Source organism: Drosophila guanche, unplaced genomic scaffold (genome assembly GCF_900245975.1).
Source record: "Drosophila guanche unplaced genomic scaffold, DGUA_6, whole genome shotgun sequence".
NCBI lineage: Eukaryota > Metazoa > Arthropoda > Insecta > Diptera > Drosophilidae > Drosophila > Drosophila guanche.
Window position 1 is genome coordinate 3176443 of NW_022995748.1, and position 26107 is coordinate 3202549.

General features: G+C 47.7%; 11 protein-coding genes across 11 annotated transcripts; 6 read left to right on the forward strand and 5 right to left on the reverse strand.

Annotated features, from left to right (window-relative positions):
- Nucleotides 1-235: 235 nt before the first annotated feature.
- On the forward strand, nt 236-927 carry LOC117584773 (DAZ-associated protein 2). Its single transcript, XM_034273875.1, has 2 exons — nt 236-393; nt 457-927. Exons 1-2 carry the CDS (start codon nt 307-309, stop codon nt 847-849), a joined length of 480 nt encoding a protein of 159 aa, XP_034129766.1. The 5' UTR covers nt 236-306; the 3' UTR covers nt 850-927.
- Nucleotides 920-2398, reverse strand: LOC117584770 (eukaryotic translation initiation factor 3 subunit I). The gene is made up of 3 exons (XM_034273872.1): nt 2270-2398; nt 1604-2093; nt 920-1543 (listed from the first exon to the last, which is right to left on the reverse strand). Exons 1-3 carry the CDS (start codon nt 2270-2272, stop codon nt 1056-1058), a joined length of 981 nt encoding a protein of 326 aa, XP_034129763.1. The 5' UTR covers nt 2273-2398; the 3' UTR covers nt 920-1055.
- LOC117584771 (protein SCO1 homolog, mitochondrial) lies at nt 2398-3445 on the reverse strand. Its single transcript, XM_034273873.1, has 2 exons — nt 2954-3445; nt 2398-2890 (listed from the first exon to the last, which is right to left on the reverse strand). Exons 1-2 carry the CDS (start codon nt 3354-3356, stop codon nt 2529-2531), a joined length of 765 nt encoding a protein of 254 aa, XP_034129764.1. The 5' UTR covers nt 3357-3445; the 3' UTR covers nt 2398-2528.
- A 50-nt stretch (nt 3446-3495) lies between these two features.
- LOC117584769 (DNA-directed RNA polymerases I and III subunit RPAC1) lies at nt 3496-4729 on the forward strand. The gene is made up of 2 exons (XM_034273871.1): nt 3496-3711; nt 3777-4729. The coding sequence occupies exons 1-2, from the start codon at nt 3572-3574 to the stop codon at nt 4636-4638; spliced, it is 1002 nt and encodes a 333-aa protein (XP_034129762.1). The 5' UTR covers nt 3496-3571; the 3' UTR covers nt 4639-4729.
- Nucleotides 4611-5737, reverse strand: LOC117584772. Its single transcript, XM_034273874.1, has 2 exons — nt 5322-5737; nt 4611-5230 (listed from the first exon to the last, which is right to left on the reverse strand). Exons 1-2 carry the CDS (start codon nt 5577-5579, stop codon nt 4727-4729), a joined length of 762 nt encoding a protein of 253 aa, XP_034129765.1. The 5' UTR covers nt 5580-5737; the 3' UTR covers nt 4611-4726.
- A 112-nt stretch (nt 5738-5849) lies between these two features.
- LOC117584768 (KIF-binding protein) lies at nt 5850-7821 on the forward strand. The gene has a single exon (XM_034273869.1). The coding sequence runs from the start codon at nt 5958-5960 to the stop codon at nt 7734-7736; it is 1779 nt and encodes a 592-aa protein (XP_034129760.1). The 5' UTR covers nt 5850-5957; the 3' UTR covers nt 7737-7821.
- LOC117584766 (cilia- and flagella-associated protein 44) lies at nt 7763-14654 on the reverse strand. Its single transcript, XM_034273867.1, has 10 exons — nt 14472-14654; nt 14248-14410; nt 12377-14193; nt 11662-12312; nt 11490-11597; nt 9594-11214; nt 9115-9537; nt 8830-9054; nt 8451-8768; nt 7763-8395 (listed from the first exon to the last, which is right to left on the reverse strand). Exons 1-10 carry the CDS (start codon nt 14576-14578, stop codon nt 7811-7813), a joined length of 6018 nt encoding a protein of 2005 aa, XP_034129758.1. The 5' UTR covers nt 14579-14654; the 3' UTR covers nt 7763-7810.
- An 18-nt stretch (nt 14655-14672) lies between these two features.
- Nucleotides 14673-17355, reverse strand: LOC117584767 (SWI/SNF-related matrix-associated actin-dependent regulator of chromatin subfamily A-like protein 1). Its single transcript, XM_034273868.1, has 7 exons — nt 16610-17355; nt 16065-16555; nt 15847-15997; nt 15615-15779; nt 15273-15555; nt 15016-15210; nt 14673-14959 (listed from the first exon to the last, which is right to left on the reverse strand). Exons 1-7 carry the CDS (start codon nt 17353-17355, stop codon nt 14750-14752), a joined length of 2241 nt encoding a protein of 746 aa, XP_034129759.1. The 3' UTR covers nt 14673-14749.
- Nucleotides 17356-18129: 774 nt separating this feature from the next.
- Nucleotides 18130-19007, forward strand: LOC117584026 (serine protease 1). Its single transcript, XM_034272763.1, has one exon. The coding sequence runs from the start codon at nt 18162-18164 to the stop codon at nt 18960-18962; it is 801 nt and encodes a 266-aa protein (XP_034128654.1). The 5' UTR covers nt 18130-18161; the 3' UTR covers nt 18963-19007.
- Nucleotides 19008-19868: 861 nt separating this feature from the next.
- LOC117584024 (serine protease 1) lies at nt 19869-20765 on the forward strand. The gene has a single exon (XM_034272761.1). It carries the CDS (start codon nt 19893-19895, stop codon nt 20721-20723), a length of 831 nt encoding a protein of 276 aa, XP_034128652.1. The 5' UTR covers nt 19869-19892; the 3' UTR covers nt 20724-20765.
- Nucleotides 20766-21645: 880 nt separating this feature from the next.
- Nucleotides 21646-22473, forward strand: LOC117584025 (serine protease 1). The gene has a single exon (XM_034272762.1). It carries the CDS (start codon nt 21675-21677, stop codon nt 22449-22451), a length of 777 nt encoding a protein of 258 aa, XP_034128653.1. The 5' UTR covers nt 21646-21674; the 3' UTR covers nt 22452-22473.
- The last annotated feature ends 3634 nt before the right edge of the window (nt 22474-26107 follow it).

Genomic DNA, 26107 nt, shown 5'->3' on the forward strand with positions numbered 1-26107 from the left:
ATATATCCAAATAATAAAAACAAATTTAAAAATTCGTACAGTTAAGTTTATTTAATCATCATATTAACCTTCCAGAATGGAATCATGCTATGCATTTGACTTCTCAGGAAATTGTACAGCTTGTCTTTGTATTTGTCTGTGATTTTGTGGTTGTAGCTTTTCTAAATCTTACGTTTGCTCTGAAACGATATATCATATATCGATGGTCGAATAACCATCGTTCAATTGCGCAATTATCAACCCTTCGAATAGTCGGCAGCCCTACCTGAATCACAAAAAAAAACGTAAACAGACAAAGAAATATCAATGTCGAATTCTTCGAAAGGTAATCCTTTAAGTGAGGCGTCTGCTCCGTCTTACAAACACTCCAGTGCCGCGGACTCTGTTGCGATGGTACACAAGACATTCCACTCTTGATTTGAAAAATGTCTACGATTTAATACGCTTTCTTTGCAGCGCGCCCCACCTCCCACGTATGAGGAGAGTCAGCGGAATAGTGGTGGAGGCTTTGGGCATCAGGCATCCTACACTGCGGCACCAGGACAAAATCAGTATTACGGCATGATTAGTCATAATCAGCAGGGACCGGGGCCATTTAGTGCACAGCAAAGCCATGGGATGCCCGTTCATCACGGCACTGGCTATGGTCTGGCTGGGCCGAGCACATCGGCTGGAGCCGCGGCCGCACACGTTCTTCAGTTGGATTCCCGAGCTGAGGTCAGGACCACTCCTTCGGGCTCTGTAGTTATTCCGCCGCCACCGCCTGGATGCCTGCCCACACCGGCACAGTGGGCGGCCATGCAGGGCCAGGCGGTGGTCTTGAAGCAAAAGAAGCGTTCCTTTTTCTGATTATGCAAAAACTATACATACGAATGTAATCTGATGTTAATCCTAAATGTTACTTAATAAACGAAGCGTATTTCTTTTCGTTCTCGCGTATATTTGACAATTCTCTATGCACATGAACATGGCACCAGTGAATGAGGTGTGGATTAGGTCCCGTCTTCACTGGCAGCGCCTTCCCTCCACATAAATACTACAGACTATTGGGTGGATTACTCGAATATGTTCTCAAAGTATGTACTATCGAATGTTTGGACACGCACGAAACCGTCTTCACCGCCCGAGGCGTAACTCTTGCCATCCGGATGGAAGGCCAAACTGTTAATGGGACCGAAATGTCCCTTGAGACGGGCAAACTCCTCCTCATAGATCAGATGGAAGAAACGCGAATCGAATTTGCCAGCCTTTGTCGATGTTGTGGTCACCTCCATGGCATCCTGTCCTCCGCCCAGCACAACGTGATCCAGAATTGGGCTTATGGCTGCTGAGTTGACGGGTCGTTCCGTCTTGTAGGTTTTCAGGCACATCAGGGACTCGGAGTCGAACAGTTTGGCCGTGGTATCCCTGGAGGCGGTCACGAACATGGTGCCATCCTTGCTCAGCTGCATGTCGTTGATTCCAGCAGCGTGATCGCTTCCAGAGTCGACAACCTTCTGGCCCTTCCGAACGTCCCAGATGGCAATGTTGCCATTGTCGTGACCTATACAGAAATGCATATTATTTATTTAGGAACATCTCCCTGAAAGACCTGTAATCTAACCTGTAATGATGGTCTCATCCAAGGGACCCCACTGCATGGAAGTGATCTTCGATTCGGTCATGGGTATACGCAGAGTGGGCGTCTGATCCGCCAAAGATGAGTCGGCATTGCGCACATCAATGATGAACAGCTCACAGTTCTGTCCCATGGCCTTGTCCGTGGAGTAGGCAGCCTGGTTTCCAGAGAAACTGAAATTGCTGGTACGCACCGACGACTTGGTGGGGATGGAGGCAATGATGGTGCCATATTCCACGTCCCAGAGTTTGGTTGTCATATCACCCGCACCGGTGATCAGTTTCCTGCTTTCCCAGTCCACATCCAGGCACCAGACGGCGCCCTGATGCCCATCGTATGTGCCCAGGCGTTCGCCGTTCAGCGAGTACCATACATTGGGCTTCTGATCCTTCGAGCAGGAGAAGAGCAAATCTCCCTCGCGATTGTATTTGATCTGCGTTATGGAACGCTCGTGGCCTTGCAGCATCAACGGACGCTGTAAATAGATTATTTTTGCAAATTTTAGCCAACAATGAACCGCCTTTTAAGGTTATGTTTTTCACCGAATCACAAAAACCGTGATACCTATAAACTAGTCGAAATTCTTGCAATCCCCTTGCAAATAACTTTTAGAATTAAGCATTCAATCTGTTTTTTTTATTTATCACGCACCATTTTGTATTTATTATTAATTTATTGCGAGAAAAAAATAATCTCTACATCCACGCAGCACTACAAATCAAAAAGAGCTGCCAGCCTGGCGTAAATGAAAATACTATGCAGCTACGCTGCCAACTTGCTTTATTTTAGACCAAATTAAATTTGAAATTTTATTATTTACTTTTTGTTCTGTTGCTACAATTCTTGACAGCACAGCTATAAAGATGAAAAAACAAAGCTAACATTTTAATTTCGCAAGGTGTTGCCCAGCCTAGGTAAACCAACCCTTTTTGTTGAGCGAATTCCATTTGGCAATATTGACCAGAATCGAAGCCACACACTGCTCCTTATCCCTGTTCTGACCGTAGTAATCGACAAACTCTCCGTCTGGGTTGACTAAATACATGATAATGGTGTGATCCACAATATAATCGTTATCCTCGTCGCGTGGACCGGCACTGAAGTAAACGCGAAAGGCCTTGCACACATTTCGTATCTGGTCGACGGTGCCAGTTAGTCCCAGCAGCTTTGGTGAAAACTCCTTGACATATTTTCCGACCACTTCCTTGGAGTCACGCTCTGGATCCACTGTTATGAATATAGGCTGCACTGCCGGCGTCTGTGGAGACTTTTCTGTAACGCGACAACCAGGATGAATCACATTCAGCGTGTTGATATTTTTATCTTTCTACCCACCGACTTCATCGACGACAGCCGCCATTTTCTCCAGTTCATCGGGACAAATGTCTGGACAATTGGTGAAGCCAAAATATATAAGCAGCCATTTTCCCAGAAATTCCTCTGATTTCCGCACTTGTCCTTGCGAGTCAACCAAGTCCCAACGCCCCCCAATAGCTGCCTTGCCAAGTTGCCTCTTACGCTCCAACATTCGTGCCTCATCCTTCTCGCTCTTCACATATAGCATGAATCCCAAACCGCCGGCTCCCAGGACTCCAACAACAGCCAAGCCTTTCCACGATATCGGTCCCTTGCCCTTAACGGGATCTGGCGCGGCAGCAAAAGTACGTTGTGGGCGGAAGACGGGCTGCTGGACCAATCGCCTACAGCTACCCAGCATACGTTGTAAAGAACGTGACATCTTATCGGGCCAATTTATGGATTTTCCACTTTTACGTAAATCGGCTGGAGAATAAATCTCGCCGGTCCGTTTCTTATTCTTATTAAACTGACATTCGCAACGGAATCACAGCTGTTCTTAAATTGGTGCTGCCAACTTAATGTTGGTATATCGGCACTATTTTCGACTCAACACGTGCAGTAAATAAATTTGTTGTCTCCTAAATATTAGCTAAAATGTCCAGTACCAACAGAAAGGAGCCATTGCTGTACATGGAGGAGCATAGAGTCAAAGAGGATCCACAGGACTATGGACTGGCCGACGATGTGTTTAACATGGAAGTCTTTAAAAAGAAACTGCAAGTGGCCATCATTCGGTAAGAATAGAAAGAACTTATGACTTCTGGTTTCCTAAGACAGAATATGCATTCTGTTATTGCAGAAACGACGAGGACGGCTTGGAGTTTGACATGATAGGCGTGTATCCGGCCATAGCCAACGCCTTTCGCCGCTTGATGCTCAGCGAGGTTCCCAGCATGGCCATAGAGAAGGTGTACATATATAACAACACTTCCATTATACAAGACGAAGTGCTGGCACATCGTATGGGACTCCTGCCCTTGAAGGCCGACCCCAGGCTATTTGCGTATCGCACTGAAGAGAGCGGCGACGCTGGAACCGAGCAGGATACTCTTGAGTACGAGCTTAAAGTCAAGTGTACCCGCCGCAAGGATGCCAGCAAAGATCAATCCAACTTTGATGACATCTACAAGAACCACAAGGTCTATTCGGGACATTTAAAATGGCTGCCCAAGGGAAAGCAGGCACAAATTTACAGCGAGAGCATGGTAAACTGCATTAACGAGGACATACTCATTGCACAACTGCGACCAGGGCACGAGCTGGATTTGCGTTTGGTAGCTGTCAAGGGGCTGGGTAAAGACCATGCCAAGTTCTCGCCGGTGGCAACTGCCTACTATCGCCTATTGCCACAGATCAAGCTGAATCGCGAGGTTTCCGGCAAGGATGCCTACTTGCTGCAGAGCTGCTTCTCGCCCGGTGTCATTGGAATCGATGAGAATGAGTGTGCCTATGTGAAGGACGCCCGCTACGACAGCTGCAGTCGCAATGTCTACCGCTATCCCCAGCTGGAGGACTCTGTAACACTGGGGCGTGTCCGAGATCATTATATATTCACAGTCGAGTCTGTGGGGTCTCTCAAGCCAGACGTGATCTTCCTGGAAGCTGTCAAAGTCTTAAAAAAGAAATGCCGCGCTTTTATAGACGAAATAGAAGCGGAATAGTTATTATTATTATTAAGCATTTGCAGTTTTCAATTATTCTACACGTACATAAGAAACATAAGAAAGATATACATCAAAATATGTAAGATTATGTAGAGCGTTTTGCGTCCCTACTACGCTTAAGTATTGTAAGACGAAACTCGGTGAGGACCACCTGCAGGCGCTCTTGGCACATAAGAGCGTCCTCCAGATCCATGTTGTTCAACTGCAGCGCCACACTCTTGCCGAACAAATCGAATTCGCTGATTATGTTTTCCTCGGGTATACACACTTCCTGTATATCGTCCAGTCGAATCCCGTTATCATCTTCGTGCTTCATATGCAACTCCTCGGCTTCCAGCTCCTCGGTCACATGCTCGTAGCCTTGCTGCATCTCCGTACCGTCCACGTGTTCCGCTTCATATACGTATTTCCCCTCCGGCGAATCGTTTCCGAGCAAATCGTCTAGTATGGAGTCATCGTTGGACACCATTTCCTGTTCCTCTATGTGCTCTATCTTTGCAGCGACCTTCATTTTTGGCTTGAATTTGGGCTTAGCCTTTGGTTTATGCTTCGCTTCGAAGGTAATGCCATGTTCGCTTTTAATCATATTCTGAAAGAGTTAGTGTTTGGAAAAAATGTTAGTTGTTTGTTTTTTTTTTGTTCCGCCATTGTTCTGGTTATATTAGTTTGCTTATGCTCACCATTGATAGGAACGCGTTGCACTTAATGCTCTCCTGGTGCTTCCTGGTGTTGTGGTGCTGTTTGACGGAGGCCAACCTGGCCAACATATCCGCATCGCATATTTGGCAATGAGCTGAATAACCGTCATTGCTTGGGCGCAGCCAACTCGAATACTCTGGGTTTCTTTCCCACTCGGCGCGATATCTCTGGTGGTACAGTCTCTTCACTTTGCCTTTAATGAGTCCGTCCTCACCACGTTCTACCTTAACTTTGTTCATTATTACTATCTAATTGCGTCAATTTGAGTTCAAATAAGTTTAATATATTTCCTTTGAAATATGTGGTCGCGGCGCCAAAAAACCAACACAATATAAATCTATTTTTTGGTTGAATTTTCGGTATATGGTATATTTGTGAAATATAAACTATGTTGAAAAAAAGAGTGCCTGTATATTGATAGGTAAAAATACCACACTTTCTTCAGCATATAAAAAGGCACGCCATTCGTGGAATGGCCACACTTAGAGACTCTAAACTATCGATAGACAAGCAATGATAGGGTAGTAACGATAACCAGGCGACTGTAAGAAAAGTAAATATTCGCAAAATTGAGTAAAAAGTCACATTGCAACCGGTCATAGGAGGTTATAGTAAAAATGGGCATAGCAAAAGAGACACTGAGTGACTACAAGGAGCTGTACGAGAAGGCAAACAAGCTGGTGGAGGAGGAGAGTCGGGGGGATCCGCCCACAGATCCATTCCGTTCCCACTACCAAGCGCGCGATGTGCTAAAAGATTTGAAAAAGCAGCTGGACGATCAGATCGTCTCCATTCGGGCCAGCGAGGAGGATGGTGGCAGTGATGACATGTGCTACAAGTCCATGTTGGCATTCATCTGTCGAGATCTGGGGCGCATCCACGTGTACACGGAGGAGCTGTCTGAGGGTGAAAGCCTGCTGAAACGTTGCATAGAACTCACAGATCCGGTGAGGCAGTGTGCCGAAGGTATTATACCCTATCTGGGTGCGATCAACGAGCTCAGCCTTGTCTTTGCCACGAGGCAGGAGTACAGAAAGGCTGCGGATATGCTAATTAAGGCGGAGAAGAACTACGAGGAGTTCAAGGCCAGTGGCATTGTGGCCTTGGCCATAACGGATCTGTTCAGTCCGCCGGATGAAGGGGAAACAGCGTCTGGTCCAGCAGAGCTTGAGAAGCTCTACACCCTCTGTTGCTTCTACTTGGCCCAGATGTATGGTCATTTGGGTGAGCCGGAGAAGTCAGCCAGTAGCTGTCATCGCACACTGCGGCGGCAGCTGCAGTACAAGTCGTGCGACGCCATTGACTTTGCCCTGAACACGGCCACGCTTTCGCAGTTCTACATTGGAGAGGAGCGCTTCAAGGAGGCACGGCATCACCTGGCCGCGGCCACTCTCGTCATGGCCGAGTACGAGATCAGCATGCTGACGCCAGAGATGAGCGAGCAGCAGCGCCAGGATACCACCGAGACCTTCAAGCATCGCTATGCCGATGTGGCTCGCTGCTGGGCCAAGTACGGATTGTACTTGCTGCAGACATCAAAGAGTCGGCTGCTAAAGGACGATGACGACGATGAAGAGACTCAAAAACTGGACAAGGCCGCTCAGCATCTGCGGCTAACAGAGGATGATTTCAGGTTCCCGGATCTGGATTTGACAGCCTGCGAGAGCCGTATTAGCTGTGATTATTGCCTGACCTTCGACGATGCCAAGCTCGTGTTTCACTTTGTAAACGAATGGCTGGACATAGCCAAGGACTACTATAAGGCAGAGACAGAGGCCACAGAGTACTCCAAGATAATGCAGGACTACGCGAAGGCCTACGAGCACATAGCATTCTTCGAGGAGAATCCCGAGAATCAGGCCAAGATGCAGAAGAGACGCGCCAAGTATCTGGAGGACCTCATCGATCTGCTCGACCCCATCTTCTACATGAAGATCTGCCGGGAGTGCTGGTACGGAGCCGGCACGGCATATGCTGCTGTCCTGGACGTCCGTCTAGACATCATCAGGGAGAAGCCAACACCTTCCCCAGACGAAATCAAGAAGGTCAATCAGAGCTGCATGAAAGCCATCAAACACTTTGAGAGCTACGTGAAGTCCTACCTAGCAGCGCCCAACAGCGAGGAGTGGCGCAGCGGCATGGATGTGGAAGAGCAGCGCACCATGCTGTACGCCCATTTCCACATTGGCCGCATCTACTACAAGCTGATCAGCGCCCATCCTCTGCAGCAGCTGGAGCACCTCAACAGCTGCCACACCTACTACAAGCGCTTCATCGCCGGATGTGAGCTGTACAAGGAGGCGGCTGTGCCGCTGCATGGAGAGGTTGGAGTGGTGCGCGAGATGCTGGAGCTGCTTCCACTCAAGATGAACACGGTGAAGGCGAGGTTGTCGTAAATATCTACAATTCCAAGATAATTATTTATTTAATATGCATTTCCAAAAGCTTTATAGTCCAATAAAACGCTGCACTAGAAGGGTAGCCCACTGCCCGACGATTTCTTGCTGGCAATGCGCACCGACATGGGCGACTCGCAACTGGGAGGCTTGTACTGGCGTCGCTTGATCAGGTCACGCTGGATATTGCTGCCCAGCTTGCGGACGGGAACGGCCGTGATGCCGTCCAGCAGATTTTCCTTGGCATGCTGCAGCGTATTTGCGATCAGTTTTTCCACGTTGATGGCACGCGGATCCACCATCGGCTCACGCTCGAGAATGTCCACAATGATGCGCAATGTCTCGTCTGACAGGAACTCTTCCAGTGGCAGCACCTCGATCAGCTCCTTGAACATGTGCGACACAATGAAGTGAGTGCGATTAACGACGTCCGCATCGCCCAGATGAACGTGTGCGCACAGCGAGTCCTTGGCATGGTCAAATATGCCCGAGATCAGCTCCTCGGTGTTCACATCGCTGCGCTCGTAGTCGAAGACGGCCACCACCTCGCTGAACAGTTTTCGCAGCTCATCGGCGCTGATGTGAATGAAATACTTTTTGGGCACAATTGTCTGCAGGTGCTCCGTGATGCACTCTGCAATCCGATCCGTGTACCTGCCCTGAAAGCGGAATTGCACTCAAATTTGTAGCCTGAAACCTGAGACTATATATTACCTGGAAGCTGTAGGCCGCCTGGCAGAGGTACAGCGAGGCTCGATGCGAGAATTTTCTTACATTCCCGGCGCTTGTGCTGCGGCCAAAGAAGCCATTGAAGCTCTTCTGCACGATGGTGTGCACGCGGTCCATTATGAAGTCATCTGGCATGGGTGGCAGCATGTAGGCATCCACATTTAGTATGGCTGGACACGCGAGAGCATCGTCGTTGGGCAGCAGTTCGCTGGTTACCTGCGGCTCCTGAGAGGCATCCATCTCGTTGTTGATCTGCAGCGGCTTTGACTTGAGACGCAGGGCACAGATCTCCCTCTCCAAGCACTGAGGGATGCAGAGGGGATTGAATGTAGACTGCTTTGTGTAAGGGAATACCCTGGCATACCTCAATCTGTTGCAGCAGCGACTTCTCAATGCCCATCAGCTTCTCGATGTCGTAGGATAAATTTAGCACTTGCGGCCTGGTCCATTTGGCGTAGTTGCGCTCCTGAATGTCCAGAATAATGCCCAGAATATTCTTCTCCTCGCGCAGCACAGTAAGTATGTTGACTTTCTCTGTGTTGTTTTGCGTTTCCTGAATCAGCTCCTCCTCGCAACGGCTGAGCTCTCGCTGTGTACATAAGGGAAATAGCTCAGTCTTCACGACACATTTGATCCAGTCAAAACTCACCTGTCTCTCCAACAGCTCAAGTTCGAGGGCCTTTAGCTCTTGCTCAGCTGTGGTTTCCAGATCAAAGACGTAGCGCCTCAGCACCTCCTCCTCCAGCTCATCGAGTTGGATAATCAGGCCAAACTTCTTCATCATGGCCTGTTTGATTTCCTCCTCGAGTCGCGTAATTTCATACCTCATGAATTTAATGTCTGTGTTCATGCGACGCAGGTGAACAATGTTGATGCGGTGCCAGCGGCGCGTGGCCAGGGTTTCTTCGTTAAGCTTGTCCGCCCGTCGGCGTAGGTCCAGCAGCATGTCAGCATCAAAGAGTATGGCCTTGGACAGATCGCGGTAATCGTCGCCCTCGTAGAAGTGCTGCAACTGATCCATGCGCAGAATGGCACTCAGCTTCACCTTGTTGATCTCCTGTTGTCTTTGGCGCTGGAAAAAGGTACGAGAAATTATTATTTATCATTTCAAACTGATATCGAAGTTACTCTAAATTCCAGCAGGGCATTCTTCTCGCTTTGATACACTTCCTCGTGGTACTTCATTTTGATCTGCATCTCGGCAATCTGTGTGCGCTTCATGTCCACTTCACGATTCAGATCCATGCTTAAGCGCTCAAGTTCGTGGCGTTCGGACCGCATGACGAAGGCCAGCTCGTAGAGCGGACGTTCCAGGCCAGAAGGACAGGTGCTCTCATCCAGCCGTATGGTGGTCATGTCCAGCGAGTCCAGACTCTTCGTTTCGGCCTGCTCTTCCTCGCTGGAGGACGAAGACTCGGAGGATGATGAGGTGGACTCGTCGTCGCCTCTTATCCGTTTGGGCGGATGCCATTTCTTCTTGAAGATGCGTCGTAGGAAATCGAAGAACTTGTGACCCTTGGCAGTGCTTAGGAAAGTCAACCGGAGGGCGGAAATCTGCTCGGTCAGCTTGTCGATGTTCTTGCGCAGCTCGTCCAGCTGCCGGTTTGTGGCGTTGATCACCAGCTGGAGCTCGTTGCGGGTGTTCATGGCTAACTTGGCGTTCTGAAGCAGCTGATTCTCGATCTCCTCGCTGTCACGCAGTATGTAGAGCTCCTGGTTGAGGCTGATCAAGAAGGAGGCCATGAACTCGGCCTCCATCTTCACGTGGAAGCGCTTGACGTGCAGCTTCTCGAGTTCCTTGTCGAACAATCGCACCTCCTCCTCGATCTCCGCCCGAATGGCAGCCTGCTCGAACTGGAGCTCCCGCAGCCAGCGATGCCGCACTTCCAGCATCATCGGGGAGTTGCCCTCCTCGTTTCGCTCGAAGTACGCGGCATCGCTGGGCGGCGGTAGCTGCTGCAGCTCCTCGCTTAGCTCGTCGTTAGACAACGTCTGTTCCAACATAGATATCTGCAGCACTTCGTATATGATTGACTCTTGCAGCTCAGGCGTATTCATGTCGGCCGCGGTTTGAACGCTGCCAGACATGGATAACTTCTCCGCTTTCAGAGAGTCCATCACCTCCTCCACGCTGCGCTCCAAGTGCAGAATATCTTCGATATTCACCCCGCAGCCCGGTTGGAAGTGCTCGATTAGATTCAACTCCGGATACTCCGAGTCCATGTCCACTTCGTGGATGGGTTCGAGGTGAATGCGATCCTCTGCCGGCATATACTGATGTATGACATCGAGGCGGTCCCTCTTCTTGCGGATCGACTCCAGCAGCTCCTTCTTGCGGTCCCTCATTGCCAGCACCAGCTGATTGAATCTGTTCACCAGCTCGAAGTGCCGCTCCCGACACTCTACGATTTCTATGTACTTGTAGGTCAGCGTCTCCGTCGACTTGGGCTCGTAGTCTGCTCCGATCTTTAGCTTGTAGTCGCCCAGGCTGCGCATTGCCTCCTCGATCTTGGCATCGTCATCGGGATGGTTCCGATTCGGGTCGGGCTTCTGTCGCTCCAGCTTGTCCCAGTCGAAGATGCGTTGAATTTCGTATATCTGCCGCTTGCGAAAGCGCAGCAGAAGCCGCATCATTTTCTTGCTAAATCGCGGCGTTATGCTACGAGGATCACGTCCAAAGAAGAAGCTTTCCGGCGGTGGCTCCTTAATCGAATCATCCTTCTCTTCGGCCGCAACCAGATCTTGAAGACTATCAAACAGGGATGTCAATTAGGTGATGGGCAAAACGGGTTAGGGGAGATCTAAGTGCAGTGTGCGTCTTTGTGTCTTATAAACTATTACAAATTCAAATCTTTAAGTGCAGTTGGTCTCTAAACAGACTCTAGTTCGAATATCTGGCTTACACTTCGGGCTGTTCAGCGATGCGATCCTGTCTGTGTAGGCTGCATGTCGGAGATGGCGAATAGATTTATGCTTGTGTGGCCGAAAGTCAAGTGTAGCTGGTCCGGTCTTGGGCATACTTACCCCAAATCGTGCTCCTGTTTCAGCCGCTCTTCGATGTCCCGCTTGATTTGCTCAAACTCCTCGCCGAGAGCTTGCAGGCGAAAGGATGCAATGCCCGCAATGCGGGAGCTGTCACGAGAGAAACCATGAGTTCAGGCAATGCCAGAGCAGTTCTAGTTTACAATCAACTCACCGCAAGGAGGAGACTGTGAAGGGTACATGGTCGAGCTCCTTTAGGAAGTGAGTGTACAACTTGGAGTGGCCGACTTGAGCGAACTCCAAGTCGTAGGCTAGATCCTCGCGCACATCATCGAGCTCTGCTTGGAGCTCCTCGCGTATCTGCTGCGTAATGCGATCGTCTAGCAGCAAGTCAGTGTCCTTGGCCCGCAGTCCGAGCGGAACTTCCTCGTTGCGTCTGACAATTTCAAAGTATTCGCTCTGCAGGGACCCAATCTTGGCCAGAACAGCGCGATCATGTGCCTCAGCCGCCTCCTGTTGTCGCTGCAGTTCCGCATTGATTTTTTCTTGCTCCAGGGAAGGTGTCTCCGGATCGATGATATCCTCGGGCTCCGCCACTTCTGCGGGCAGTGCAGGCAGCTCCGCCAACAGTTCGTTCTTGACAATCCGTTTCTCCCCGTTCCACTTATAGAGAAAGACATTGCCGTCGTGGCCAATGGTCAGCAAGTGCTCCCCGTTGTAGCTGGTCTGGATGCTGGGAATGATGCCCTTCAGCGCATCGTGCATGGGATACACGCGATACTCGGTGAGATCCGTAAAATTCTCAGGATTCAGCCGATTGATGCGCAATCGGCCGTTGACAAGCCCAAAGATCAGGTACTCATCGCTGTGGGCGGAGAGATTGAACAATTAGAAGCAGTTCTCGCAGTCATTCCGCGATGATAACTCACATAATGCAGTACGAGTGAATCTCCAGATCATCTGCATCCTCTATCATGGTGCTATAGGTGGGTTCGGCGGCCCCGAACTCAAGCTCGTAAATGTAGCCAGCGTCGTAGCCCGTCATGGACACCCAGATGGTGTCGCGAATCGTATAGCGCAGCCAAATTATGGCATTGGGGACTGTAGGTATGTGTAGCGGCTCCTCCTCCTCGTCCGGCTCTGAGTCGGCCAGGGCCGATTCCATATCGATCTGCAGCCCCGGATTGGCCTTCTTCAGCTTCTCGATCTCCCACATTTTTCTCTCCCGCTTGCGCTCCTTCCGCTTCTTAATCTTTTCCCTTCGGATATCCCGTCGTAGGCGGCTCTTTACAGACACAAAGCGGGTGCTGCGGAGTCGCGACTGCTCCGTGATGTTGTAGCTCAGATAGGTCTCCTCTTCGGTGACCGCTGTGCGTATGTCATACTCGAACACCTCGCCCGTCTTGCAGCCAATGAGCACCACGTTGGGGTCCACTTTGTGCCAGTAGAAGCAATTGGGAACAGCCGCAAGCTCCACGAATCCCAGCGGCATGAGGCTCACTAAATCGTACTCATCCCGGCCCAGCTGGTAGATGAAGATGCTCTTGTCGGCGGCTCCGCTCAGCAGAAGAGAGCTGCCCCGATTGATGGTCAGACGAGTGATGGGCGAGGTGTGGGCCTTGAAAGCGCGCACACGGTTCAGGGCTGGCCGTTTGGGGTTGCTCAGGTCGAGAAAGAGCTGGCGAAGGATGCCGTCTCCGAAGCCTGCCACCAGCTCTGTGCCATGCGCAGAGATCTGTGTGTCAAACCAGAGGAAGTCTACGCCGCCAGCAGCGAACTGCTTCTCCAGTAGCAGACGCCGCTGCTCGTAGTCATAAACGAAGATCTTCCCACACTCGGAGAGGGCGAGGAAATGCGGCGAGACGGGGGACATCTGAGCGGCCAGGACCCTACCGCCAATGCAGGAGTACAGCTGGCGGGGCTTCTGTGGCACATCGTAGGTATTGATGTCACAGAACCAAATGCCACCCTTGCCATCCTGCGCGTAGTGCGTGAAATCCATCTCATCGAAGGGCAGAATCTTCTGCATGCATCGCAGCTCCACTTCGGCTATCTTGAACTCGTAGATGGGATCGATTTCCACAAAGAGATCATCCTCCGGTGGATCTGCCAAGTCAACTGTTTCCCAGTACCAGACGCGCACGTATCCATCCATTCCTACCGTGGTCACCTCGCCGTTCTTCATCGTTATGCGGGTAATGGGCTTGGTGTGGCATGGCTTGCGACCCTTGCGGCACACCTCGAACTTGATCAGGCCCGCCTGCCACAGCAGCATGTTGCCCCAGTCGCAGCCGGAGATCACGTTCTCGTCTGGCAGCATGTACATGGCGTAAATGTCACTGAAGTCCGTCTTGCCGAAGCGGCCCAGGTCGCCCTTCAGCTTCAGGCCCGTGAATGTGTTGGCCATCTTCCAAAACTTGATGTGGCTCAGGCCGGAGGAGCACAGCAGAATGGGATTATACACGGAAAAGTGCACAAAGAGAATGTCGCTCTGAAACGACTTGGCGCGCAGTATTATTTCAGCCTTTTCCCAGCGCCAAATGGTGATGATGAAGTCCGGATATCCCGCCTGAGAGGCAAACAGATCGCCCGTCGAATTATAAGATCCTGCCGTGAAGCAGGCCTTTGCCGCATTCAACAGCTTCACGCGCACATTCTGTGAGGGATGCTCGTAGATGTATATCGTGGGCTTGGGCCCATTCTCGCCCACTGTGTAGAGGTTCTGGTAGTCGGGATGCTCATTTTTCTGCAAGCCATAAACAAATAAATCTAAATAGAATGTGGGCACGCGGGAACTCACTGTTATGAAGCCAATGCCGCAGCCAGAGACTGTCTCCTGAAATGTTACCTCCTGCCGCGAAATGCTGAAGCAGTGCAGATAATTACCGGAGGCAAATATCAGGGTATGCGGATCGACCAGCACCAGGTTGAACAGCCGCTTGCAGTTGTATCCGAAGGAGTGTCTGGCAGAGGGTGAAATTGTATTATTATTGATTTAGTTTAATGCGGTAGCCTCTCGCTTACTCCAAAGTGATGATGTCCTGCCGGAAAGATATGTCCTGCTCCTCCAGCAGTTCCTCCTCCTCGCCCAGAAGTTCATAGTCTTCGTCATCCACCTGTGAACTATCCATTTTCACATAGACAAAACTTTACTTTTGATCAACTTTTAAATGCTTGCTTCAAACATTTTTGTTTTTTGTTTGTCTGTTGCCAGGGGCGTGAAGCCTTTAACGTGTATGGCAACTGTTTATTCAATAATCTAGACAATAATTTATTTGTATAATTCAACAGCTCTCTAAACATTAAATATCCAAATCCAATAAAGCTTCATCATCGCCATCGTCTTTGAAGAAATCCGCAAAACCCGATTCGGCACTGCCCTCCTTTGGTTTGTTCTCGATTCCGCTGTTAGTGCTCGTTGGAGCTGGAGTTAGGAACTGCTTGATGGTGCCCTTTATGGGCACTGTCGATTGTTTTTTGGCAGGAGAAAAGTAATTCTCAATTTTGTTGGACTATAAAAGTTACAAATTAGATCTTGTATTTGGTTAAATGTTTCCATTAAGTTTACCGAGGTGGGGGCCATTGTGTGGGTGCCCTGCTGCAAATTCTCCGCAAAGATTCCCACTTTGCTTAGCACTTTCTGTTTGTTTATTAACATCTTCCAAATGATGTCATCAGCTGTTTGATTAGCGATTAGGTAACGACAAATCACTGTCTTAGTCTGGCCAATACGATGCGCACGACCTTCGGCCTGTGCGAGTGTCTGAAAGACATTAAAAAATCAGCGATTATTGATTCGATGGCTAACCTGCAATCATAACTCACACTTGGGTTCCAATCTAGCTCTGCAAAGACTATAAGTTCGGCAGCGGTCAGGGTGATGCCAGCATTGCAGGCCTTCAGTGAGAGCACAGCCACCTGGCAGCTGCTTTTATTCTGGAAGGCGGATATCATGTCTGCCCTGAGATCGCTGCGCGTTTGCCCATCGATGCGAATGTGCTGCACATGAAGCTCACTGAGGCAATCGCTAATTGCGTCCATCATGACCCGATGATGGGCAAACACAATGAATTTCTTTTGCTCCTTGACAAGCGACTTGAGGTAGGCACTAAAAACGGAGGAGAAGCTATACAAATGCTTCCCTTCTTGCATGCCAAGAGAAGTTACCAAACAGCCCGGGCTTTGACCTCCGCGGTGCGTGCATAGAAACGCAGTAGAATCTCTTCCATGACTTTGCCTTTGCTGCTTTGAAGCTCCTTGTTCATGGCATCCAAATGAGTCTTGGTTTCGTCATTGGTAATAATTAAAGACGCGTCCAGGGTAACCGTTTCCCTGAGGTTAAATAAATGGATTAACAGCTGTTTGTTTAGTTTATATTATAGGGGTGTTATTTACGCACCGATTCTTTTCAGCCAGCTGTGGTAACACCTCAGATTTTGTGCGTCGCAGCATGTACTTTAGTCTGAGTATTACCTTGAGTTCTTCCAAATTTGATTGTCCATTGGCATCCCAACCAAACTGCGATTGCTTGCCATCACAGTAGCGCGTAGCTGCGGAATATCAAAGAAAACTAAACGTTAAATACCCAAAGAATTTATGTAGATCTGTGTTACTTACAGAACTCCTTGAAGCTCATGAATTTGCCATCAACCATTTGCAGTTGCGTGAACAGTTCCACGGGACGTGAGAGTGCTGGTGTGCCCGACAGCAGAACAACGCGCTTGGCCTGATCCGTGAGTCGCTTGGCCACCGCTGTGCACTTGGCCTTGCTGTTTTTTAGGGTGTGCGACTCGTCAAAGATGATGAAGCCGTACTTGCGCTGATACAACTTGTCGATGTGACGCTCCATCATGTTGTAGCTGGTGATCAGCACTTGGGCATCGCCCACATACTGCTGGTTGTTGTTGAGCACTTGAATGTAGTGAAGTGGCACTTTGGGCAGCAGCTCTGTTATGTGCACAGCCCAACTATCGCGCGTGGAAGCCGTGGTGCAAACCAGCAGCGGCCAATCCTCCTTGTAGTAGTCGGCCACAGCCAGAGCTTGGTATGTCTTGCCTAAGCCCATTTCATCACAGATCATAATTCGTCCCTTTTGTGCAATCGCGAAGCTACAACGAAATTGAGTCAGAATGTATAATCTCACGCATATCTTTCATACTAACCATACCCCTTCCTGTTGGAAAGGCATCAGCCTGTCCGCCAGCTTGGGCTCTATGGACGCCAGCACGCTACACTCCAGAGTCTTGGCCGGCTGCCGACAAAGGTCGAGAATCTTCTTAGGTATGGCGTTAATGGTTACATGGGACTTTAAATCTGCAACATGTGTTTGCAAAAATTGGTAATCCTTCAAATCAAAGCTCCAGTTACGGGTGTTGCTGTCGTAGGATCTGGTGGGCATGTTCTTGAACACGGCAATCAGTTTTTCGTGAAAGCCCGAAGTTCGAGCTTCAAAACGGTGCGCACTTATCATATAAACACTACAGGTTATGGAGTTAACGAACACACCAGCCAATGACTTTTCCTTCTCCTCGCCGAGGGACAACTTGGGCTCGTGTTTTCTCACCCTGTCCCCGCCGTTTGGGCGCTGATATGGATGGGCGTCTGCGCGGCCCTGTTCCCGCGCAGACGTTTGCTTGATAGCTTTGAGGGCATTTAAAAAGGATGAGCTCCTGTTGTCGTTAGCTGCAGCGATGGACGTGGTAGCAGCTCTGCTGTTCTTTTCCGTCGCTGGTGGCGATCTGTAGAAGTTAATTGGAGACTTCGAGGCCAGCTGGGAAGGATTTTTTATTTGTTGCTGTGCACTTGCAGGCGGAGCCGTGTAGTTGACGAGCTGTGATTTCTTGGCTTGTAGCTTGGCCAAGGCAGCGCGCTTTTTTTCTGCTATTTCAACAGAGCTACAAGTGGACATACTAAACAAATTAAATAACTTAAGTAAAAACAAATTGTAAGGCAAAATCGGTTTGAATCAGTGTGACCGCGGACTTATCGATCTTAACCCACGTAACCCCGCTCTAATTATACAGTTGAGCCACTTGTGGTAAACCGCGGAAAATAACACTGGTAATTATCTTTATAGACTCAATAATATAGAGCATCCTTCCAATTTTCCTCTTCAGCTAAAAAAATAAATTACCCACGAAAGTTTTCACCTGAAAGCTTCCGAACATTCATGCATTCATTTAAATACCCACGGTCGACAATTCGTTAAGGGTTCGCTGTTAATGGCATTAAACCATATTCTCAGATTCTGATATTCGGTTTTATATTAAAAGCTATCTAAGACTTTCAACAGCTAACATACAATTTTATCCGATAGATAATTCAGTAATACCATAAACTCATTATTCAGAGTGACTTTAACGAGAGTTATTTGGTGGCGCAGAATCCGAGTTAGCTGTAAGAATTTCAATGGTGCTTTTTGAGCTTGCTGATACCGTTTTCATTAGGGATTTCCATTATTTTAATATGTACCACTTATCAAATATGAACTTGTAGGCTGAATAATTGTTTAAATAAAATCCGTTATCTATGTAGATGCTTAAGAGCAACTTGACAGACGGAAATACGTTATCTATTTATTTAAAAAATTTCAATATACTCTTAAGGATAGGATAACTTCAAGTGGGGGCACTCATGCGTAAGGAATGACTTTGATAAGAAGTTTGTATAAAAGGGTCTGTTTGCCAGACATCGGCCAGGAGTTACTCAGTCACCATGAAAGTGTTCGTTGTATTGGCTCTAGCTTTGGCCGCCGTCTCTGCCGAGACTGTCCAGCAGGTTTACCCCAAGGACCTGCCCAAGGACACCAAGATCAATGGCCGTATTGTCAACGGCTACCCTGCATATGAGGGCAAGGCCCCTTACACCGTTGGACTGGGTTTCAGCGGCAACGGCGGCTGGTGGTGCGGTGGTTCCATCATTGCCCACGACTGGGTCCTCACTGCTGCTCACTGCACCAACGGAGCCAGCCAGGTGACCGTCTACTACGGCGCGACCTGGCGTACCAACGCCCAGTTCACCCACACCATTGGCAGTGGCAACTTCATCCAGAACAACAAATGGCCCAACGACAATGGCAACGACATCGCCTTGATCCGCACTCCACACGTGGACTTCTGGCACATGGTCAACAAGGTCGAGCTGCCCAGCTACAACAATCGCTACAACATGTACGATGGCTCATGGGCCGTGGCATGCGGCTGGGGTCTTACCACCGCCGGCTCCCAGCCCGACTGGATGGAGTGTGTAGATCTGCAGATCATCAGCAACTCTGAGTGCTCCAGGACTTATGGCAACCAGCCCGATGGCATCCTCTGTGTCTCCACCTCTGGCGGCAAGTCCACCTGCTCGGGTGACTCTGGCGGCCCTCTAGTCCTCCACGACGGCGGCAGACTGGTTGGTGTCACCTCCTGGGTCGCTGGCAATGGCTGCACCGCTGGTCTGCCCTCTGGCTTCACTCGCGTCACCAACCAATTGGATTGGATTCGCGACAAATCTGGAGTTGCATACTACTAATTCCGGTTTAAAGTTTCAATAAAATAAATGCATTAAAAAATCAAATTTGGATTAATTGGATTATTATTAATATATGTTCATATGTATGTATTTATAAGATTACCAGGATTGGAATTATCCGAACGCCGATGAATCCAATGTTTGTCGTCTTCAGCGATCGTGCAAGGTGGGTCCTTTCATCTCGCTTTCTATCTGAGAGCTTCAACTGTAGAGACTGTAGTAGACTGCAATGGAATGACACACTTAGTAAAAGGACCGAATGGGTTCTTTCTGGGTGTTAGTCGCATAAAAATCCACAGCAAAACTAGAATATCCTTTGTCTTTGAGAATTGGGGCATACAAAGATGTTGGGCTTATATTTAAAAATACAAAACTATTTAATAAAACTGATATAAATCATACGTTTTTCAAGCTATTCTTAGATATGAGTGGGATTATGTCTCAGTCCTCAGTTGTGCATCAATGTAGTTTTACATAAAATATGTTCTATGAAAATAATAAATATTAATATGAGAATCAAGCATTGAATAAATATATTAAATTATGTAACTTTATAACCGTTTCTGTTTTATCTGAAGTATTCTTATGCAAATCAGTAACTTTTCGTTTTATTTGGACGCATCCTCTTTGGCTTCGAGTTGCCTTAAATGAATCTGGTTTGGAGTACGCTATGAATGGACGGGCCATCAGGACTTATCGGGGTATCAGCTCGACGACTCTGATTGAGTAGCACAATCTCTTAATGAATGAACAGAGTGGCTACGGGTAGAGTGGACTGGCATGAGCCACACAAACTCGAAGATAAGATTGCCGGTGTAAGTGGATTGAACTTTTACGTATCTATTGTCCATCTCTAATTTGATAGCCCGAATACCGGTATATAAATCACTGTCGGAACTGGCGGTATTCAGTTGTATTCATCTATCCAATATGAAACTATTCCTCTCTGTACTGGCCGTGGCCATTGCCTGCGCCTCTGCTATGCCGCAGCAGGCGGAGCCTGTGGCAGCGAAGGACGCAGTCCTTGGCTCAGCCTCTGGCTCCATTGAGGGTCGCATTACCAACGGATATCCTGCCCACGAGGGTAAGGTGCCATACGTCGTTGGCCTGGGCTTCAGCAGTGGCAGCGGCGGCTGGTGGTGCGGTGGATCAATCATCGGCAACACCTGGGTGGTTACAGCCGCCCACTGCACCCATGGCGCCGACTCCGTGACCATCTACTACGGCGCCCTGTGGCGCCTGCAGGCCCAGTACACCCACACCGTGCACAGCGGCAGCTTCAGACAGCACTCCAACTACAACACCAACAACCTGAACAACGACATCTCGCTGATCAATACCCCACACGTGGACTTCTGGCATCTGGTCAACAAGGTCGAGCTGCCCAGCTACAATGACCGGTACAACACCTACTCCGGTTGGTGGGCTCTGGCCTCCGGCTGGGGCAGGACATCCGACAACAGCGGCGTGTCTGACTACTTGAACTGCGTCGACTCCCAGATCATTGACCGTTCTGCCTGCTCTAACGTGTACGGCACAGATGTGGTCACCGACAACGTCATTTGCACCTCCACTCCTGGCGGCAAGTCCACCTGCTCCGGCGACTCTGGCGGCCCCCTGGTCATCCATGACGGCGGCAGACTGGTTGGTGTGACCTCCTTCGTTGCCTCCAATGGATGCACCGCTGGTCTGCCCGATGGCTTCACCCGTGTCACCAGCTACCTGGACTGGATCCGTGACCACACCGGCATCTCCTACTAAATTTGTTCATTCTTGAAATAAATCACTCGCAGCATAACGAAATAGTTTTCGATTCTTATTACGTTTCTACGTTGCAGGGATTGACGTAGTCATACTTCGTCCGTCTAGACATAGCCGCCTTATCGTCTGGGAAAGCACTCTCCACGTACTATCTTAATTAGGAATCCCTTATCTGCCGCATTATCAATAAATTCTTAGGGATATGCCATAATTTAAATTTCAATATAAGAGGCAAATTAATTGCACAGCCTTCAAAATATTGGATATCTTTTTCGCATGAAAACCAATCCTATATCTTAGCCTAATTAAACATATTCGAAATCTATTCAAAATGGTTTCCTTTCCATCGCACCAAGCACCATAAGTTTAGGAAAAGTATATGCCATATGCAATCTATGGGAATACAATGACTAGGAGAAAAGAATCATTTCGAATTTCATTCAACACTATATTAATAGTATTAAATGTAAATGTACATGCATACATATGTATATTCAGATAAGTAAATATGATATGTTTTGAAGTTTTGTTTTGATGAACTTGTTTGAGATAGATCATTATAAACTAAATTTCAAACACTGATTAGATAAAGAATATTAATTTCCAGCAGAGAGATATCGCACAACGGAAGCAATAAATTTTTAAATATTAGAAATTATTTTCATGAAAAGGTGTAAAACGTTCTGATTAGTCCCACACTGAAGTTGATACTCCCTTAGTTTTTGTTATGTTTAGTAGATTCCCTGTTAACTTTAATGTACTCACCGTAGAACAAAAATTTGCACCGAGGTGAAGTGGCTGCTGACTAAGCTCTTATCGAAGACATCGTTATGGGAGGCTTGAGGAATATTTACGAACCAATTCAATTTGAAGATAGGTAACCACTGCTGTTCGAACTGGCGCCTATATAAAGACCGATTCAAAACAGCAGAAGCAAGTGCTGACATCAACATGAAGGTGTTCATTACTATCCTGGCTCTGGCCGTGGCCTCTGCCTCGGCCTTCGATGAGAAGGTGTTCATCAAGGACGTGCCCAAGTCCAGCAAGATCGAGGGACGTGTCACCAACGGCTACGCCGCTCCCGAGGGCAAGGCTCCGTACACCGTTGGACTTGGCTTCAGCGGCGGCTGGTGGTGCGGTGGCTCCATCATCGCCCACGACTGGGTCCTGACTGCTGAGCACTGCATCGGAGATGCTGCTTCTGTGACCGTATACTTCGGTGCCACTTGGCGTACCAACGCCCAGTTCACCCACACTGTAGGCAACGGCAACTTCATCAAGCACAACAACGCCGACATCGCTCTGATCCGCATACCTCACGTGGACTTCTGGCACATGGTCAACAAGGTCGAGCTGCCCAGCTACAACGATCGCAACAACAACTACAACGAATGGTGGGCCGTCGCCTGCGGCTGGGGTGGCACCTATGATGGCAGTCCCCTTCCCGACTGGCTCCAGTGCGCCGATCTGCAGATCGTCCACAACGAGGAGTGTGGCTGGACCTACGGCTCCGTAGGCGACAACATCATCTGCACCAGGACCGTCGATGGCAAATCGATCTGCGGCGGTGACTCTGGTGGCCCCCTGGTCACACACGACGGCAATAAACTTGTCGGTGTCAGCAACTTTGTCTCCAGCAATGGTTGCCAGTCGGGTGCTCCAGCTGGCTTCCAGCGTGTCACCTACCACTTGGACTGGATCCGTGACCACACTGGCATTTCCTACTAAAACTAAATAAATCGAACATTGACAGTATTTTACGCGTAGTGCATTTAATTAGAACATTAAAGAAATTAGAGAAACAATTAGAATGAGGTAGAATGCACTGGCTTACGTCTAGAATTTACAATCACCGGCTGTGATGCCACCGAACTGGATTTTCTTAGCACTGCAAAAAAAAACTTGTTTACAGAACTTTAACCAATGTGCACGACGACCTCAAAAGAGCGAGAGTGTGAGAGTATTTAATAAAGCGAAGATCAGCAACTGCGGCAAATTCCCAAATCATCGAAGAGATGGAAACAAACGGTAACTCACGAAAGTGGAGACACCGATAGAATAGTCGAATAATAAGAGTGAGAGAGAGTAAGCTGTCGATCCAACGGTTAATGCGTAAGAACAGTGAGCACCGAGAGCGATAAGCCAAGCAATGTGCATACAAAAATGCAAAAGCTACGAGCGCTCTTTGTTATTAACGAGCACGTACGCCCATGATGCAATTATAGAAGGTGGGGTGGTCCCAGGGTGGTGGTGGTGCCATCGGCAAAACGGCAAATTTTTCAAAATAGATTCTTTCGATTTTTGCTTTGAGATAAATGTAAGTGGTATTACTATGTGGGATGTTATTTATGTGGGATGTTATTTTTGGTTAAATATTTGCAAAAATGGATCAGAAATAATCTTAAATTGATTTCCATAAGAAAAATGTCTAGTTATGTGTTATGGTAATGTTAAATTACCATTCTAACCGATAAGTTAAATGTCGCTTAAAGTAAATTAATCAAATTTTATTTTTTTAAATTAAGTTTTGTTAAGTAAGATTACATTGTTATTCATTAAGGTCATTGAATCCAAAATATAAGAGTTGGATAACCAGTTGTCACCCAGTGCCAGTTTTAGAGCCATTCGCAATAAAATGGCGATACTTATCTTGATACTACATACATACACACAAATATTGCCTTTGCCCAGAACCACAGATCATAGACAACCATTTTGTACATACGTATGTCCGTGTGGCTGTGTTATTGATTCCTTATTTTAGCCTATTTGGTTTTTTAGGTGGACATTTGAATTTTTGCCTTTTGCCCGCTGTTGCTGGTTCATTATGATATAAAATCAAAATTTTAAATTTTAACAGTCACCACCTTACCACTCCATTGTCGATCTGCTATCGATATTTGTAAGCAATAGATATTTAATTTCAATTAACTATCTATATTTCATAACAATCGCGTGGTAGGTTGATTGTCGCCCATCTCCATAGAATAAGCAGTGTAAAAAGAATCGGCGGCACGACAATACAAATTAATAAATGTTCTCAGAAAGCACACTGCAAGCACGTGGGGAACATAACCTCTACGTCAGGTAAGTATTGGAGCAAAGCTGTAACAAGTTACATATTACGACGTGGCGATTTCCCCCTTGTAAAGGCGGGTGGCCAAATAATTCCCCTCTACCTAAGGGTAGAGTGGTAACTTAAAACCTCAAAAAAAAAAAAAAAAATGTTCTCATTCTTATCCAGTATAAACATTATATTTTGGCGTTGTCGTCATTTTTTTGCCACATGGAGTGGCAACACCCGCAATGATTTGTATTGAGCTGTCTATTTATCTTTTGTATGGCTTCATAATTGTTCATTGTGATGCTTTCCCTATTCATATGCTCATAATTGTGTTTTATCACTTCCGTACATATTTGGATTTTGTTTTCGCCCATGCACAAATCATAACGACCTCGCACACATAGCCAGAATCCGCAGCTTCACAGGCATACATCGATGCGAATCGTTTTTGCATTGGGCGGGCGCATCGCGTGATCTTATTTCATTTTGGACTCTTCTTTTCGTGGAGTTTAGTCGGTTGAGAATTGTAGATGCGATCGGCCGCATATTCATTGCCGCCTTGATATTGAGGCCCTCATATTGGCTCCTTCTCTTTCGATCGGCCACTCTGCCTCTTTCTCCGAGGAATGTGGTTGAATGGTAGATGCAGAAACAATTTACAAAACATTCGACCTCGTGCAGTGTTCTGCTCTGAGGAATGTGGTTGTATACATATCATATTAAATATCAAATTGTGTAGTCAACACTTTTGTGCATGGCATGTCAAAGTCTTTTGGCTCGCTGTTGCTTAGTTAGTCTTGTCTTAGTTTGCTATATTTATGTACGTAATTATTCAGGAGGCCCTCCTGCTTGCTCATTCTCTTTCGCTCGGCCACTCTGCCTCTTTCTCCGAGGAATGTGGTTGAATGGTAGATGCAGAAACAATTTACAAAACATTCGACCTCGTGCAGTGTTCTGCTGTGAGGAATGTGGTTGTATACATATCATATTAAATATCAAATTGTGTAGTCAACACTTTTGTGCATGGCATGTTAAAGTCTTTTGGCTCGCTGTTGCTTAGTTAGTCTTGTCTTAGTTTGCTATATTTATGTACGTAATTATTCAGGAGGCCCTCCTGCTTGCTCATTCTCTTTCGCTCGGCCACTCTGCCTCTTTCTCCGAGGAATGTGGTTGAATGGTAGATGCAGAAACAATTTACAAAACATTCGACCTCGTGCAGTGTTCTGCTGTGAGGAATGTGGTTGTATACATATCATATTAAATATCAAATTGTGTAGTCAACACTTTTGTGCATGGCATGTTAAAGTCTTTTGGCTCGCTGTTGCTTAGTTAGTCTTGTCTTAGTTTGCTATATTTATGTACGTAATTATTCAGGAGGCCCTCCTGCTTGCTCATTCTCTTTCGCTCGGCCACTCTGCCTCTTGCTCTGAGGAATGTGGTTGAACGTATGTAGAAAAAATTTACAAAATATTCGACCTCGTGCAGTGCTCTGCTCTGAGGAAGAGTGGTTGTATACAGATGTAAACGAGAAGGGACGTGTGAGACGCTTTTTACGCGTCACAACTTTTATACCCGTCACTCAGTACTACATCTGCACCTTAGCGGTGTTTTGTCAAATTTTAAATTTTTTCTTCATCTGTCTTGTCTGTCTACATCTACAACACTTCTCACACCAACACGCTCCGTTAGCTCGCCGCCATTCCCTAGACCCACACACTGCAGACTCGAGACAGAGGCAGAGGCACCGTCCGCACCCAAAAAAAAAAAACAAACAAAAGCTGCGGGACGGGGTGGGTTAAGAGTCGGAAGAGGAATCGGCAGGGGGAGGGCAGAGGCAGGGGCCGAGTGAAGCAGAAGCAGAGTGTGAATGAGAGAATGTAAAAAGAACAACAAAAGCTGCGGGACAGGGTGGGTTTAGCCACTGGAAATAAATGTCTCCATTGTGGCTATAATAATGATCCGATCGGATCCCAATTTGGTGATCTGATACATATGGCCATTTCCTACGGAATGGCTGGAATGTTGAGTTTTATTTTATCTTCAAAATTGTAGATTTGAGAGGTTTTCGCCCTTTTGCGGGGCGGAAGGGGCGTTGCTCATTTTTTAAATACACTGGTTTCAGTGTGAGCATATAGCAGTCTGGATGCAAAATTTGGTGGCTCTAGCTCTTATAGTCTCTGAGAACTAGCCGACAAACAAGACGGACAGACAGACATGGCTCTATCGACTCGTCTATTGATGCTGATCAAGAATATATATACTTTATGGGGTCGGAAACGTTTCCTTCTGTGCGTTACATACAACCGTTATTCGCACAAAT